This window comes from Mustela nigripes, chromosome 13 (assembly GCF_022355385.1).
Source record: "Mustela nigripes isolate SB6536 chromosome 13, MUSNIG.SB6536, whole genome shotgun sequence".
NCBI lineage: Eukaryota > Metazoa > Chordata > Mammalia > Carnivora > Mustelidae > Mustela > Mustela nigripes.
Genome location: NC_081569.1, coordinates 68,131,896 through 68,147,688, shown reverse-complemented (window position 1 = coordinate 68,147,688; position 15,793 = coordinate 68,131,896). Strand labels below are relative to the sequence as shown.

The following is a 15,793-nucleotide window of genomic DNA, read 5'->3' as shown; positions in this document are numbered from 1 at the left end:
CTTATCCCATTTTACAGAAGATATGCCTATCCCTCATGTGCATAACCTAAGTCCTGCCAATGGACATTGCCCCAGTTATCAAATTAACCCCGGGCTGAAATTAGCATATATTTTTTTCAGACTACTCCCCGATTTTAAAATTTGTAATGAAATTGAAACTCATTGGTTCTCCTGTGTGTTTTCAAACTCTTGTAATTGGGTTTTGATCACATTTTATTTTAAAGAGGCTAACGCATGGCTTAAAATAATAAAATCTCCCTTCCAAGTACTAACCAGGCCCAACCCTGCTTAGCTTCTGAGATCAGATGAGATCGGGTGTGTTCAGGGTGGTATGGCCATAGACTTAAAATAATAAAATCTAAGTAACACCAAGCTAAGAAAATGCTTTTAAAAACCTATCCTTTTATATATTTATATTTATATATTTTATATATTTTAAATATATAAAATATTCATATATTTAAAAATATTTATTTATATATTTTTATATATTTATATAAAATATATTTATATATTTATACATTTATATATTTTATATATATTTATATTTATATATTTTTAAAGATTTTATTTATTTATTTATTTGAGAGAGACAGAGAGAGAGGGAGGGAGAGAGACAGCATGAGGGGGGAAGGGTCAGAGGGAGAAGCAGACTCTGTGCAGAGCAGGGAGCCTGATGCAGGACTTGATCCTGGGACTTCAGGATCATGACCTGAGTTGCTTAACCAACTGAGCTACCCAGGCTCCCCTCTGCCATTTATACTGAAGTGTGTGAAACCTGGCTTTAATAGGGGGTTTTGAGGCGCCTGCATGGCTCAGTTGGTTAAGCAACTGCCTTTGGCTCAGGTCATGATCCCAGAGTCCTGGGATTGAACCCCGCATTGGGCTCCCTGTTTGGTGGGAAGCCTGCTTCTCCGTCTCCCACTCCCTCTGCTTAAGTTCCCTCTCTGGCTCTCTCTTTCTCTCTCTCTGTCAAATAAATAAATAAATAAAAATCTTTAAAAAAAAAAATGGGTTTTGGAAAATGCCGGGTAAACCCAGAGTAAGAGTGATAGAGGTCTTGAGAATTTTCAATTAGCGGTTTTGCTTTTTTCATTCCTTGATAGAAATGTGAAAAAATGCCTAGCATTGGAGCAAAATAACACAATGATAAGAAGTGGTGAATGCAAGAGAACAAAAAAGAAAGAAACCAAGAAAACCAATCAAACAAACAAAACAACTGTTGCCATACAATCCATTGGCAACACGCTGGCTGTAGGAAGGGTCTCTTTCCATGCCCATGTGCATGTATATCCATACACATCATATACACATGTGTAGACACTGTACACACAAAGTACAGAATTCTATGTGGCCACACATTTGTAATTCTAAAAATGTTAGTATTTTACCGAATAATGATTTACACACATCATTAGACAAATGCACAGTATTTTAAGCTTGAAAGTGAAAGAAGACCCACTAAAGTGAACTAGATTTTGCAACCATCATTCCATATCCCTTTCCACAAAATACCTCACAGACAGGAAGTTGTTAAGCTAGGTTTCAAAGTATAACTATGCTACATGTAGTGGTAAATTAATACCTTTTGGAATTCCTGGAATTAATTATTTCTGAGGGTATTAAATAAGTCTCTTTTATTCCCCCACCCTAAAAAAAATTTTTTTTTAACCATGTATTCATTTTAGCAATTGTATGTTAGTTCTTGTTTTTTTTTTTTTTAACTTTTTTTTAAGAGCCTGATGCAGGGCTCAATCCCAGGACCCTGAGATTATGACCTGAGCCACAGGAAGAGGCTTAACCCACTGAACCACCCAGGTGCCCCTGTATGTTAGTTCTTAATAGTCACTAGATAATGGTAAAAAAAAAACCCAGGTTAACTGAACAGAACTCTCCCGTACCTTTGGGAACTCTGATGCAATATCCATTTCCATCTCGCATAGGCTCATCTTTCTCCACGTCATATTTAATCAGATCATAAGTTATGACTTTCTAGAAAAATTAAAATACATAATTTTATTTTATTTTATTTACTTTTAAAGATTTTATTTATTTGAGAGAGAGCGAGAGAGCGTGCACACAGGAGAACAAGCATGGGGAGGGGTGGAGGCACAGGGAGAAGCAGACCCCTGCTGAGCAGGAAGCTGGACACGGGACTCCATTCCAGGGCTCTGGGATCATGACCTGAGCTGAAGGCAGAGGCTTAACTGACTAAGCCAACTCGGAGCCCCCAAATATATCATTTTAAATATAAATTTCTTCACATCTTTCCCCTTTCATTGTGGCATGGCATACATTAAGTACAAAAAGTACATAAATCGTAAACACCCAGTTTGGTAAAATTACATATGGACACATCCATGTCACCACCACACAGACCAAGAAATAAAACACTTCCATATGCTGTCAAAGTCTCCTCTTTCCCTTTCTGTCATGTCCACTGCTATTCTAACTCATCACCATCAATTATCTTACACTTCAAATAAATGAGGTAAGGAGATAGAGTAGGTGCCCTTGTTCCTGCTTTCATTCTGTACAATGTCTGTATCTCGTCTAGCCACGCTGTTTTTTTCCCCAATGGTTTATTTTTTATTGCCATGGGATTTTCCTTGTTTGAATATACCACAATTGATCTATCTTCCTGTTAATTGGCATTTGGACTGTTTCCAGTTTTAGACTTTTACAAATGATGATGTTGTGAACACTCTCTCACATGTGTTTTGGTAGACATATCACAAGGGGGTTTTAAAAACCTGTATGCCACTGTTAGATGTTTCACATTTCCACATATTTTCCAATATTGTTAAGGCTCAGTTCTAGCATTATTTCATGCGTGTGGCTATCAAATGATTAAAACTCCACCATTTTCACATATACATTTCAAAGACATAAGAACTTAAATTTATATAGTCCAGTAAGAGAAATAAACATATGATTTTCTCTACTAATATTCTCTACTCTTATTTCCTCTACTAAATTTGACAGTATTTAGAAGTAATTATTAGCCAGGAAGACTGTGTCCGCTTCATATTTAAGTTTATATGATAAGTTAACCAGTCCTATGCCTCAATAGTAGCAGATAACCATTACAAAGCAAGTAGCATTCATAGTCTGCCAATGTTAGACCTTGTTTATTTGCAAGGGTGTAAAAAATTTGGGGCTGGTGCATCATTGGGCTCTCTGCTCAGCAGGAAGCCTGCTTCCTCCTCTCTCTCTGCCTGCCTCTCTGCCTGCTTGTCATCTCTCTCTGTCAAATAAATAAAATAAAAAAATCTTAAAAAAAAAAATTGGGGACTGGTAACTAATGTTTTTTTCCACATCAGTTGCAGGGGCATCTTCTCCCTCCTCCCACTTTTTTTTCTTCCAATTAAAAAAATACCAGGATGCCTGGGTGGCTCAGTGGGTTAAAGCTCTGCCTACGGCTCAGGTCATGATCTCAGGGTCCTGGGATCGAGTCCCACATCGGGCTCCCTGCTCAGCGGGAGCCTGCTTCCTCCTCTCTCCCTCTCTCTCTCTCTCTCTGCCTGCTCGTGATCTTTCTCTGTCAAATAAATACATAAAAAATCTTATAAAAAAAAACCCTTCTTGTTTAAAGCCGAAAAATTGACAATAAAACATGGTAATCAACGGATGAGAAGCCAAGAACTAAGTAATATATGGCACCAACTTTTAAGGGCCTCAGATCTGGTTTAAAACGAGTTTCCCTGACACTTGTCTTTTTTGAGGGTCAGTAGTAATGACATGGATGTCTTGTACCATGTCTCAATCAACTCAGCCTCCTACCCTTTCTTGTTCTGAGTTGCATTCGACCTGGGTACCCGAGGTTTCGGCTGCTGTGGGTTGAACTGAAGCTAGCTAGAGAAGACTGACCTTACCAGTGGGGGGTAATAAATGGATTCTGAGCTCTGTGGCAGTGTTGCCCTGTAAAATTTTCAGCTATGACGGAAATGCTCTATATTTGAACTGCCCAACACAGTAGCTATGAAACACATGTGGCTACTGAGCATGTGAAACGTGGCTGGTGAGAGGGAAGCACTGAATTAAAAACGTCATTTACATCATTGAAATAGAAATGGCCACATATAGCTAGTGGCCACTGAGCCAGGTGGCACAGGAGTGGAGAACGGTGACAGGACCTGTGTCGCATAGACGTGGCTGTTAGTGTCTGAGAGGTTCCAGGGGCTTGAGAATGCCTTGAGATAAGGCCAGAATGTGAGGAATGGGATGATAATAAGCACAAGAGCTATAGCTAATAATTGTTCACAGCTATTATATGACAGGCATTGGGCTATAGCCTCTAAGGACTTTTTTCCCAAGCTATTTAATTCTTTCAATAACCCTTTCCCCTCATTATAAATACAGAGTTTGGGCCAGATGCACTAGGCTCTACATTTTCTCTTTTCTCTTTTTATCTTTGTTTTGCAAACAATGAAAGGGAGGCCTAAGCAACAGAAGTGACTTGCTCAAGGTCGCCCAGTCAGTATGCAACGTGCTGAAATTTGATCTCTCGAGGCCCAGCTCTTATGCACACAAATTGCTGTCCTTTGTCCTCTGAGGATTAGCCCATCCTGTTGCCTGGGAGCTCTGGTGTCACCGTTCAGGGCCAGGCAGGAAGGGCTGCCAGTGGAGTAGTGACTGCTGGGACTGCTCTAGCCAGCGGAGACTCAGGCTTCGCTGAAGATTCCTGGGATTGTTGAAAGACGGGATCACCTGGAAGACTGACTGCTCAAACACAAAAAAGGCAAAGAGACCGTCTGGAGACACCAGACAATAAACACCTGAGTGGAAGCAGAGACTGCTGTGGGAGCTGGCTGGAAAATAACAACTAGCATTCTGGTGGAGTCATCGGGGAAATACGAATGTTTGTGAAATGCCAGAGCCGGGGCACGTTCCAGTTCTCTGGGAGGTCCCAATGGTGGTTCTGAATCCTGGCGTCACAGCTTTTGGCAAACACTGATGTGGGTGCCCTGCCCCAGAACCATGGGACTCAGAGCTCAGGGGGTGGCACCCTGCCCCTGTAGGTGTACAAAGGTCCCCCAGTCACTGTGAGACACAGGACCATGAGAGAGAAACACTCCATTTCACAGTGTGCGGTCAACTTACCCAACCAGTAGGCTTCTGGTATTTGGTCATCTACACTCATAAATGCATTGGGAATATTGCGCAGAAGTTGCAGGTAGCAAAGGCGTAATAGGTTGTTATTACAAGAAATTGAGATTTAAAAAATGAAAGGGCCCTGTCACTTTGCATTCACTGTCATAGAGAATGAGCAGACCCTCTCTTGGAGACACGGATCGACCATGGCTCTGATGCGGTACGAGCTTCTAAGAACATTGTCATGACACAGCTTTTAAGAAGTCTCTGTATTCTGAAAGGCAGTCCCATACGCTTTCATCTTTCAATGTACTTACTTTCTGTAGGTAGTTTACTCTCCCGACAGCACCGATTTTTCTCGTATAATTCATAAAGGCAATATTGCCTTCCGTGGCAGCGTAGAACTCATAAATGTAAATGTCCCCAAATCTCCTGATGAATTCCCTCCACACGTCTGCTCGCAAGCCGTTTCCTATGGCCAGTCTCACTTTATGGACACGATCATTTGGTTTCTGTGGCAGGGGAAGGAGAGACCAAATTAAACCCTCTCTGGAGACTGCACTTACATACTTGTAATCGCCATTACGTTTCTACACATTTATGTGTTATGGATTCACCTCTTAGTGCACGCCTTTTCTGTTACTCACACCCCATCACGCCCCCTCCTCGCCAACCCACATGGTTTGGGCTGACAGCTGGAACTCCGATTTCATAACCCAAAGACTTGTGTTTTCCTATTTTGATTTTTAAGAGGTAAGGTGAGATAATTTGATAGAACTAAAGGAGGCTAACATTTAATCCACATCCACTCTGAAGCTAGACCAAGGTACTGACTGTCTTCTTGATGGGGCTGGTGAATCTCAGTGAACTACCAAAGAGGAGGGTTCACATGGGAAAGATCTATCAAAGGCTCACAACCGTCTTCACTTGACAGGGAAGAAGAAAACTGGGAACACAGTGTAAGGAGAGAGACTGATTTTCTACAGAGTGATTACTGTTAGGGTCTCAGGGGTGGAGAGAGGATTTTTTTTTTTTTTTTTAAAGATTTTATTTATTTGAGAGAGAGTGAGAAGGCGAGCATGAGTGCGGGAAGGGAGGGAGTGGGAAAAGCAGGCTCCCCACTGAGCAGGGAGCTGGGTTAGGGGCTTGATTTGGGGTTTGATCCCAGAACCCTGGGATCATGACTCAAGCCAAAGGCAGGCACTTAACTGCCTGAGCCAGCCAGGCGCCTCTGGAGAGAAGACTCATGATCATGTCCTCATTTCACAGACCCAGAGGTCACAAAACCAGGTAAAGCGGAACCACGACGATGAAAATGTCCCAGGGGGACTGGGAAGGGGAAGAGAGAGAGGAAGCTGGCTCCCAGTTGCCTTGGGTGGCCTGGGAGGAATACATTTTGCTATAAATAAAAATCACAAAGGAAAAATTGTTTTGAGTGTAAGATCTGAAAGGAGCGCTTGTGTCCGCGGGAGAGGTGGAGTTAGGACCCGGTTGCTTTCCATTCAACCACAATCGCTTGGGAGGCCCCTACAAATATGTCCAAATCTGTAGTAATTTCAATGATATTTTATACCAATAATGCAATTTATGTCTTCCAGGAGATCACAGTCTGGTGGTGGGAGAGGAGGGTAAACAAGTATAATTTTAGTAAACAAGTATAATTTTAACCTGCAAATTCTGTAATTCTATGACCTTTAACAGGAAATGTAATGGAATGGGTGAAAGTGCCTGGTAACCAGACCTCTCACTTCAAATGTTAAGTTCTTGGATTGGACAACAAATTTGCTTAAGAGGGCAAAGCTTCTGAAGAGCATTTCTTACCTTATTTCCTATTCTGTGAAATCACTCTGAAGTTATTTTGGGGTAAGAGTTCCTCTTGGAAAAGAGCTGTTGGCATTGAGAGACTGGTGGTTCTCTGGTAAGGGGAGGGCATTTGATAAGATGGATAAAAACCAAACCAAAACAAAGCTTGAATTGAGTTCCACGTGAGAAGGAGGCAGTGGGTCAGGGGAGCAGTATAGATAGATGCCTTTCATTTTCGAGTACTTGTTGGTGAAAAGTCAGGTGGTGAAGTGTTCTCAGGAGTCCTAACCAACAAAGTGGACAGATACTGGTTTTTGTAAAAACTGGGTCCCTTGTGTGGCCTTCTGAGGAGGAAATGTGTGTAGAGCCCAGGGGTCTCATGCTAGTAGCATGAACTTCGACATTCTGACTGAGTGGGAACCTATTCTCTTAACCAGCAAGCTAGATCATAGGTCACAGAATCTATAGATCTTCCTCGATTTCTGATGGCATTACATCCCAATAAACCCACCATAAATTAATAATGTCCTAAGTAAAAAATGCTTTTTATTCACCTACTCTACCGGACATTATAGCTTAACCTAGCATCCCTTAAGCGTGTTCAGAACACGTACATAAGCCTACAGCTGGGGGCACCTGGGTGGTTCAGTGGGTTAAAGCATCTGCCTTCGGCTCAGGTCATGATCTCAGAGTCCTGGGATCGAGCCCCACATTGGGCTCTCTGCTCGGCGGGGAGCCTGCTTCCTCCTATCTCTCTACCTGCCTCTCTGCCTACTTGTAATCTCTGTCTGTCAAATAAATAAATAAAAATCTTTTTAAAAAATTAAAAAAAAAATAAGCCTACAGCTGGGCAAAGCTCCAGCACAAACCCTACTTTATAATATTGTATTGAAGATGTCAGGTAATTGATTGAATACTGTACTGAAATTGAGACACAGAATGGTTGTCTGGGTCTTGGCTGTTCACCCTCATGACTGTATGGCTGACTGGGAGCTGTGTCTCACTGCGGCTGCCCAGCTTCACGAGAGAGGAGCAGAGTATCTATTGCTAGATGGGAAAAGATCAAAATTCAAAACTCGGCATATGGCTTCTACTGAGTACCACTTTCACACCACGGTAAGGTAAAAAAAAAAAAAAATCATAGGCGGAACCATCATAAGTTGGGGACTATCTGTATTCCCTTTTAGAAATTGAAAGTACCTAGAAGCGGGGAGACCATATGCCTGGTTTGTCAGGGCCAGTCCTGGTTTATGCCCGTGGTCCTGATGTACTTAATTTTTTTTTTTAAAAGATTTTATTTATTTGTCAGAGAGAGAGAGGGAGAGAGAGCGAGCACAGGCAGACAGAATGGCAGGCAGAGGCAGAGGGAGAAGCAGGCTCCCCGCCGAGCAAGGAGTCTGATGTGGGACTCGACCCCAGGACGCTGGGATCACGACCCGAGCCGAAGGCAGCTGCTTAACCAACTGAGCCACCCAGGCGTCCCCCTGATGTACTTATTAATTATACTCCTTTCACTCCCAAGTGTCCCCTTTTAGACAGAGAATTGGAGGGTCACCCTTCCACAAGGCACTCTTCCCAGTTGAGGATTGTCAGCTTTTCAGAGATTACCCTTGCCTCCCACACTGCTGTCCCTCACTGCCCCTCCAGGAACAAAACATCATAAATTTTCGAAGAATACTGACTTTGGCTCTAAAAAATAACGTCCTGACCTGGAGCTAACCTGCTCCCAGGCCTGTGTGAGAAGCTCCAAAGTAGCATTCCAGTGTGTAAACCTGAGACTTGACTAAATTCACGTGCAGCCCGTAATCACCCTCTTAGATCATTTCCTTTTCTGATGGGTGGTGAACGTTGCTCTCCCCCATGGGATTATAAACTCCTCTGAGGCCAAGTGGATCTCTATTTCGTCGGCCATGCCTGCACCTGGACTCTGCATACAGTCCAATCGCTGCAATCAAAGGAGAAACCTCCACTGGGAAGCCCTCAAGCTTTCTGTTGGATAGTTAATGGTCCGGACATCAGCCCAAGGGCAGGCAGCCCAAAGGCAGTCTAGGGCACAGCAGGCGGCAGGTGCCTTGGTTGTCTGGGCAACAGGCCAGCCTGCCTCACAGGTGCAGCTGTCACCTGGGGGTGGCAGTTAGCTGGGATGAGAGTCACAATACCACAAGCTCGGTTTTCCTCATGAACTGAGGGATCTCATTACACCAGCAGAAGGGATTAAGGCTGTAAGCTGGAGGTGTTTGTGTGTACCAGCTGGGAGATCCTGGAACCTTCTGCCATGTCTGGTTCTCACCCAAGTTTTCCTTGCCCCTGGCTGAGCATACCGGTGTGATTTGAGTTTTCCTTGCCTGTAGGAGAAACCGTGTTTCCTTATCATCAAATTCACTCCTCAAGGGAGCTGTATTTTAGGTCAAGAATCATCTGCTTGTTTAACAGAGATCAAACTTTTGATTCCACATGAGAGAGGTGAGGGCACATGCAAGCACCTGGGGGGACTGAAATCCACACTAGGATTTGATGACTAAAGGGTGAGAGGTTAGGGTGTCCAGAGAGGAATGAAAAGCACCAGGTAAACAGAGAACTTTCATCGAGGGTCTTACTACTATGTGCCAGGCATTTGACCCTCATGGTCTTGCTCAGATTTCTATAGAATCCTACCAAAATGTGATAGATAACAGAAGTATTTGCCCCTGGGGTGCCTGGGTGGCTCCGTCAGTTAGGCGTCTGACTCTTGACAGCTCAGGTCTTGATCTCAGGGTTGTGAGTTAAACCCTGCATTAGGCTCCATGTTGGGTGTGCAGCCTACTTAAAAAAAAAAAAAAAAAAATTGCCTCAATTACAGTTCAGGAATCAGAGTCTCAAAAAGATGAAAATAGTTTGCTGTAGATCACATAGGTAGCAACATAGTTCTCCAAGATTCAAATCCAAATGCATATGACTTCAGAGAGAATGCTTTTCCTTGGTTCAGGGAAAAAAAAAAAAAAAAAGTGGCACATATGCAGTTTACATTCTAACAGTCCAAGCACTGAAAGGTTTTTAAATGGTGGCTTCTGTCTCCTCTCTACAACCTGGAGGCTTACACTGTCCACTCTTGTAATCAGTGCCATTGTCACTCTTGAAATCAGTGCCAATCCAATGTCAACGTCTTCCTCTTCTCTCCGGCTTCTAAATTACATGCTTAGACTGCTATCTTTTGATTAATCAATTTTAGATGTTATTTGTTGACTTTCTATTGTGCTGGAAGAAGTTGAAGCTCTCTATCATTCTCTTCAGTTTTTCCAATATCGCAGTTTTTAGTTAACTCCAGATGCAGTGCTCACATTTTGCTCATCATACACTACTGATGAGCCAAGGAATACACTCTGATCCAGTTATTGAGGCAATTTTTATTTTTCCTGCAACTCACTGCCACCTACCCATTTGCTGTGTTTTCTTTTTCTATTCACAGGTCTTTCCTCACCACTCAACAGCCTGGAAATACAATATTCTTCATGATGAAATCCACCAGATGCTCTAATTTCCTTTTCCCTTTATGCTTTCCTGTTAGCCCTCTGCTCCAATCTGGACTGGTTGCTCTCCAGGCCTGGGGATCCCTTTCCCTCTCTCTCCTGGCTCCTCTGCTCTCTCTTCTCATTCTCTTGTTTGCATGGAGCACTTTCTCTAGTAACTTCCTAAGGAGGGTGTATAGGAGGAAAGCCATTTTGAGATTTTGAATGTCTGAAAATGTTCTTACTGTATACTTGATTGATAATTTGATTGGATATAGAATTCTAGGTAGGCAGTACTTTTTACTAAGAATTTTGAAGGCATTGATCTTTTGTCTTCTAGCTTGCAGTACAGTTGTTGCCAAGTCAAATGTTACTCTTACAGACTCTTTCCTCTCTGTCTCTCTTTTTTAGTAGTTTTACATTTCATCCTGGTGTTTAAAATTTTTAAGTTGCACTCATTTCATTGGGTACTCACTTGGCTCTTTCAATTTGTCCTTCAGCTCTGGGAAGTTTTCTTTCCTTTTTTCCTTTTTTTTTAAATTTTAAAAAGCTGTTTCTCTTAAGCATTTTTTTTCAGATAGGTTGACCATTACTGTTTTCATTTCACTTTCAAGAAATATTATTGTTATTATTATTTTTTAAAAAGATTTTATTTATTTATTTGTCAGAGAGAGATAGAGAGCGAGCGAGCACATGCAAACAGAGTGGCAGGAAGAGACAGAGAGAGAAGCAGGCTTAGAAATAAGTCAGTTGGAGAAAGACAACTATCATTTGATCTCCCTGATATGAGGAAGCGGAGATGCAACGTGGTGGGTAGGAAAAGAATAAATGAAACAAGATGGGATCAGGAGGGAGACAAACCATAAGAGACTCTTAGTCTCACAAAACAAACTGAGGGTTGCAGGGTGTGTGGAGGGGGAAGGTGGGTAGGGAGAGGGAGGTGGGGTTATGGACATTGGGGAAGGTTTGTGCTATGGTGAGTGCTGAGTGCTGTGAAGTGTGTAAACCTGGTGATTCACAGACCTGTACCCCTGGGGCTAATAATACATTATATAATAATTAAAAAATTAAAAAGGAGTTGGATACTTAACTGACTGAGGCTATTGCCTGTAGGTTCTGCACTGTTCCATGACAGGGTAGTTCTACCTGAGAATTAGACTTCTAGATTCTTTTGCCTACAAGCATAAACTGGCTACTGGAGTTCTAGAAGCCAGGGAAGGGCACTGGCACCCTCTCTAGTTAATAAGTAGATATTTACTCAATCTCTGTTTTCAGTGTTTCACCCCTGCCCGCCTCCCCTTGTAGGGTCCTTGATTTCAGAGCTCTTCTAGGTGTTCTCCAGAGAATAAACCTCCAGTCTACCACAAGGGTGGGAGAGGGGAGCAGAGGTTTAGGAATTTTTTACACAGATTTTCCAAAATCCTCCTGTTTTCAAGCTTGAAACCTCAGTCCATCTCTAGTTGTATTTGGTGCCTCTGATTTCTCAGGTTTCAGGAAGTCAATCAACTTCCTTCTTGTTGGTACCAGCTTCTTAGCTTTCACCTCTCTCAATCCCATGATGTCAGTGACCTTCATCTTTCAGTTCTCTAAACTATGTAGTTTCCTGTTGCAATGTCTCTTAGCTTCTCTTTGTTTTGGGGAGATTTTTAAGAAATGAAAAAACAGAGGCATTCACCATCTTAGAAAAATTCTAGAGTCCCGGGCGCCTGGGTGGCTCAGTTGGTTGTGCCACTGCCTTCGGCTCAGGTTTTGATCCCGGAGTCCCGCAGTGGGACTCTGACCTTCTCCCCCCTCATCTCTCTCTCACTCTGTCAAATAAATAAATAAAATCTTAAAAAAAAAAAAAAAGAAAAATTCTAGAGTCCCTTATCTTTTTTTTTTTTAAAGGTTTTATTTATTTATTTGTGTGAGAGAGAGAAGGAGCAGAGAAAGAGGGAGGGGCAGAGAGAGGGGCAGAGGGAGAAGCAGACTCACTATTGAGCAGGGAGATGGACACGGGGCTCGATTCCAGGACCCTGAGATGATGACCTGAGCTGAAGGCAGACACTTAACTGACTGAACCACCCAGGCTCCCCACCAGAGTCCCTGATCTTAACAACTAATATGCTATACTTCTGTGTGGATCCCCTAGGACAAAAGAAAACCCCCAGTGACAGGAATGAAAGGAAGAGGATCCATTTTTCTGCTCTACAGAGAGGGCTTTCTCCCTCCAGTGCATCTTCTCACTGAAGCCAAAGGGACTGTCTAAAAACATTGTCTCCCCATCAGTCTTCCATGGAAGGTCCTTCCATGCTTTGTCATGTTCACATTTAAGTCTCAGCATAGCAAAGCCCTTGTCACCTGGCCCCATCATCCAGTCTGCCTCCTGCTACACTGCTTGCAGCTCCCAACATGCCAGTCCTTCGCTCCACTCTGCACACCCTGTTCCAGGGAACCAGAAGCCCTTCTTTCATTGCACGGCTGGCAAGTTTCTCTGTACCCCTCGAAACTCACCTTCTGTGGTAAACCTTCTCTGATTCTGCTCTCTTTACCTCTTTCATTTTTCTGCTTTCCTTTCCCTTTTTTGCCCTGCCCCAGCTTGCCCCTGAGAGGTCAAACTGGTCACTGTCTACTCTGTGCTGCTAAATACCCTCCACTCTATATTCTGTCAGAATGGAGGTGATGCAGAGACAGACATGTGAGGTTGGGAGCTTATCTAATTTTGGAGGGAAGGCAGATGACTCGAGGAGGTAACAGTAGGGAAGTTGAGCCTATTCAGCGGTCTCGGAATTCTGGTCGTTCTTATTTCCCCTTCCAAATACCATGACTTCTATGTGTGGCCCCTGGAACTCTTTCCTGGTTCCCTTTTCCTTCTCCCTCTCCTCCTCCTGCCCCGATCATACATACACCTGGCAAGCAGTACAAAGCCTCATTTAGACCCATTCTGTGGCTTAGCCCTGAACTGGAGTAGAGAAACACTGAGCTTTAGCAGTATCTTGTTCCAATAAATTTATCTTTTTCCTAAATGGCACTGCTGTTTAAGCAAATACACAAAACAAAATGGGAGATGACAGCTGCATGCTGAACCCGACTGGACTTCCACAGTAAACAGGTATTCTGGACGCTAAGGCCCATACGTAACAATGGAAGACAGGTAAGATGGATCAAGATATTTCTATAGCAACACTGTAAAAGCACTAGTCAGCAGCTTTGTTATCCAAGCCCCACTCAACTTTAGATGAGCGTGATTGACTCATTTCTTCCTTCCCACCCGTGGAGCAGAATTTTCTCTGATTCATTTGATGATAGATATGGAGCACCTACTAAGAGGTACACATTCTTACGCACTGAAGATGATGATGATAATGGCTACTCTTTGTTGATTATTTACTAAGCATTGATAATGGCTACTCTTTGTTGATTATTTACTAAGCATCAGGTATTTTGTTCGGTATTTTCTTAATCATCTCTTTTTTGTCTTCACAGCCCCCTATGAAGTAGGTACTATTGTTTACCCTGCTGGAGGACAGGAAAGTGAGAGAGAGTTTAACTGTCCCGTTCACATGGTCATTGGTTTCAGGCCTGGTGACCCCTGAGTCTTGGCTCTTAAGCACTACATTCTTCGCTTGAGCCAAATCTGAATTCCTGTGCTAAGGGTAGCTGGCGACATGTCTCCCCAGTCTTCTCCTCTATCAAAGGAGCTAGTGACAAACTGAGGATTTGGGAGGGGAAGGGAATGGGGGACTGGGTGAGCCTGGTGGTGGGTACTAAGGAGGGCACATAATGCATGGAGCACTGGGTGTGGTGCATAAACAATGAATCTTGGAACACTGAAAAAATAAATTAAAAAAAAAAAAAAAAGGATCTACTGAATAGGATTAAGACAAGGGACAAGCAGAGGAGCCTCCACCTCCCTGACATTGTTCCAGGGTTTCTTGAGAAGCAATGCCATGTCTGTGGACGGGGGTTATTTGGTTTATCTACTCGGCTGAGGCAGGAGTTTCCTCCCTAACACCCACTGCTTGGGGTGGGGGGTGTTAGCCCCTCCAGTGATGGCCTATTCTAGACAGCTCTAAGGATGCAAAACTTCCAGATTACATTGGTCCAGAGCCTTCCACCACCAGTTCTAGTTCTTTATCCACTTTTGTTTGAGAAGTCCTTTTGATGCAATCTTTCTTTAAGCTCCTTTAAATCCACAGAATTTGGGTCATCTATCGTGACCTATTTTTTAAAAAATTATGGTTAAATATGCATAACAAAATTTCCTATCCTGCCCATTTTAAAATGTACGAGTCAGTGGTACTAAATACATTCACATTGTTGTGCAGTCACCACCACTATCCATCTCCGTAACTCTTTCATCTTGTCAAACTGAAACCCTGTACCCATTAAACAAGAATTCCCTGTGCTCCCCCGCTCCTGGCCCCTGGCAACACACCACTCTACTTTTTGTCTTTATGATTTTGACTACTCTATGTACCTTGTATACATGAAATCATACAGCATTTGCCTTTTTGTGATTGGCTATTTTTCACTTAACACTGGGTTCACTTGTGTTACAGCACACTGCAGCACTCCCTTCCTTTTGAAGGCTGAGTAATATTCCACTCTGTATACATACCACACTTGCCTACCCATTCATCCATTCTTGGGCACTTGGGTTGCTCCCACATTTTAGCTATTATGAATAACGCTGTTATGAACATGAATATACAACTATCTCTTTGAGAACCTCCTTTCAATTCTTTTGGGCATGGTACCCAGAAATGGAATTGATGAATTACATAGTAATTTTATTTTTCATGTTTTGAGGAACTGCTGTACTGTTTTCCACAGTGGCTGAACCAGTTACTTCCCACCCACAGTGCATGCAGGTTCTAATTTCTCCACATCCTCATCAACGCTTGTTGTTTGCTCTGTGTGTGTGTGTGTGTGTGTGTGTGTGTGTGAGTTTAATAGTAGCCATCCTAATGAGTATGAAGTGGTATTTTACTATAGTTATGATTTGCATTTCCCTAATGATTAGTGATGCTGAACATTTTTTTCATGCGCTTGTTGGCCATTTGTATATCTTCTTTGAAGAAATGTCTATTCAAGTACTTTGCCTATATTTGAATCAGGTTGGTTGGTTGTTTTTTTGTTATTAAAGTTTAGGAAGTCTCTATACATTCTGAATATGAATCTCTTCCAAGATATATGATTTGCAAAAATTTTCTCCCAACCTGTATGTTGCCTTTTACTCTGTTGATAGTGTCTTTTGAGGCACAGAATTTTGAAAGTTTTATGAAGCCCACTTTGCCTATTTTTTCTTTTGATACCTATGCCTTCGGTGTCGCATTCAAGAAATCAGTGCCAAATCCAATGTCATAAAGTTCTGTTTTATGTTTTCTTCCAAGAGTTCTATTATTTTAGGTCTTGAATTTAGTGTTTTG

The 15,793-nt window shown here is 42.5% G+C and overlaps 1 protein-coding gene across 1 annotated transcript in view; it reads right to left on the bottom strand.

Moving 5' to 3' along the window:
- Positions 1-15,793, bottom strand: part of SLC27A2 (solute carrier family 27 member 2) — a 45,783-nt gene that overhangs the window by 8,707 nt on the left and 21,283 nt on the right. The window contains exons 5-6 of the mRNA XM_059372803.1: positions 5,412-5,606; positions 1,902-1,992 (exon numbers count right to left, since the gene is read on the bottom strand). Of these exons, the coding sequence (XP_059228786.1) occupies positions 1,902-1,992; positions 5,412-5,606 (286 nt within the window). The remainder of the gene's footprint in view (positions 1-1,901; positions 1,993-5,411; positions 5,607-15,793) is intronic.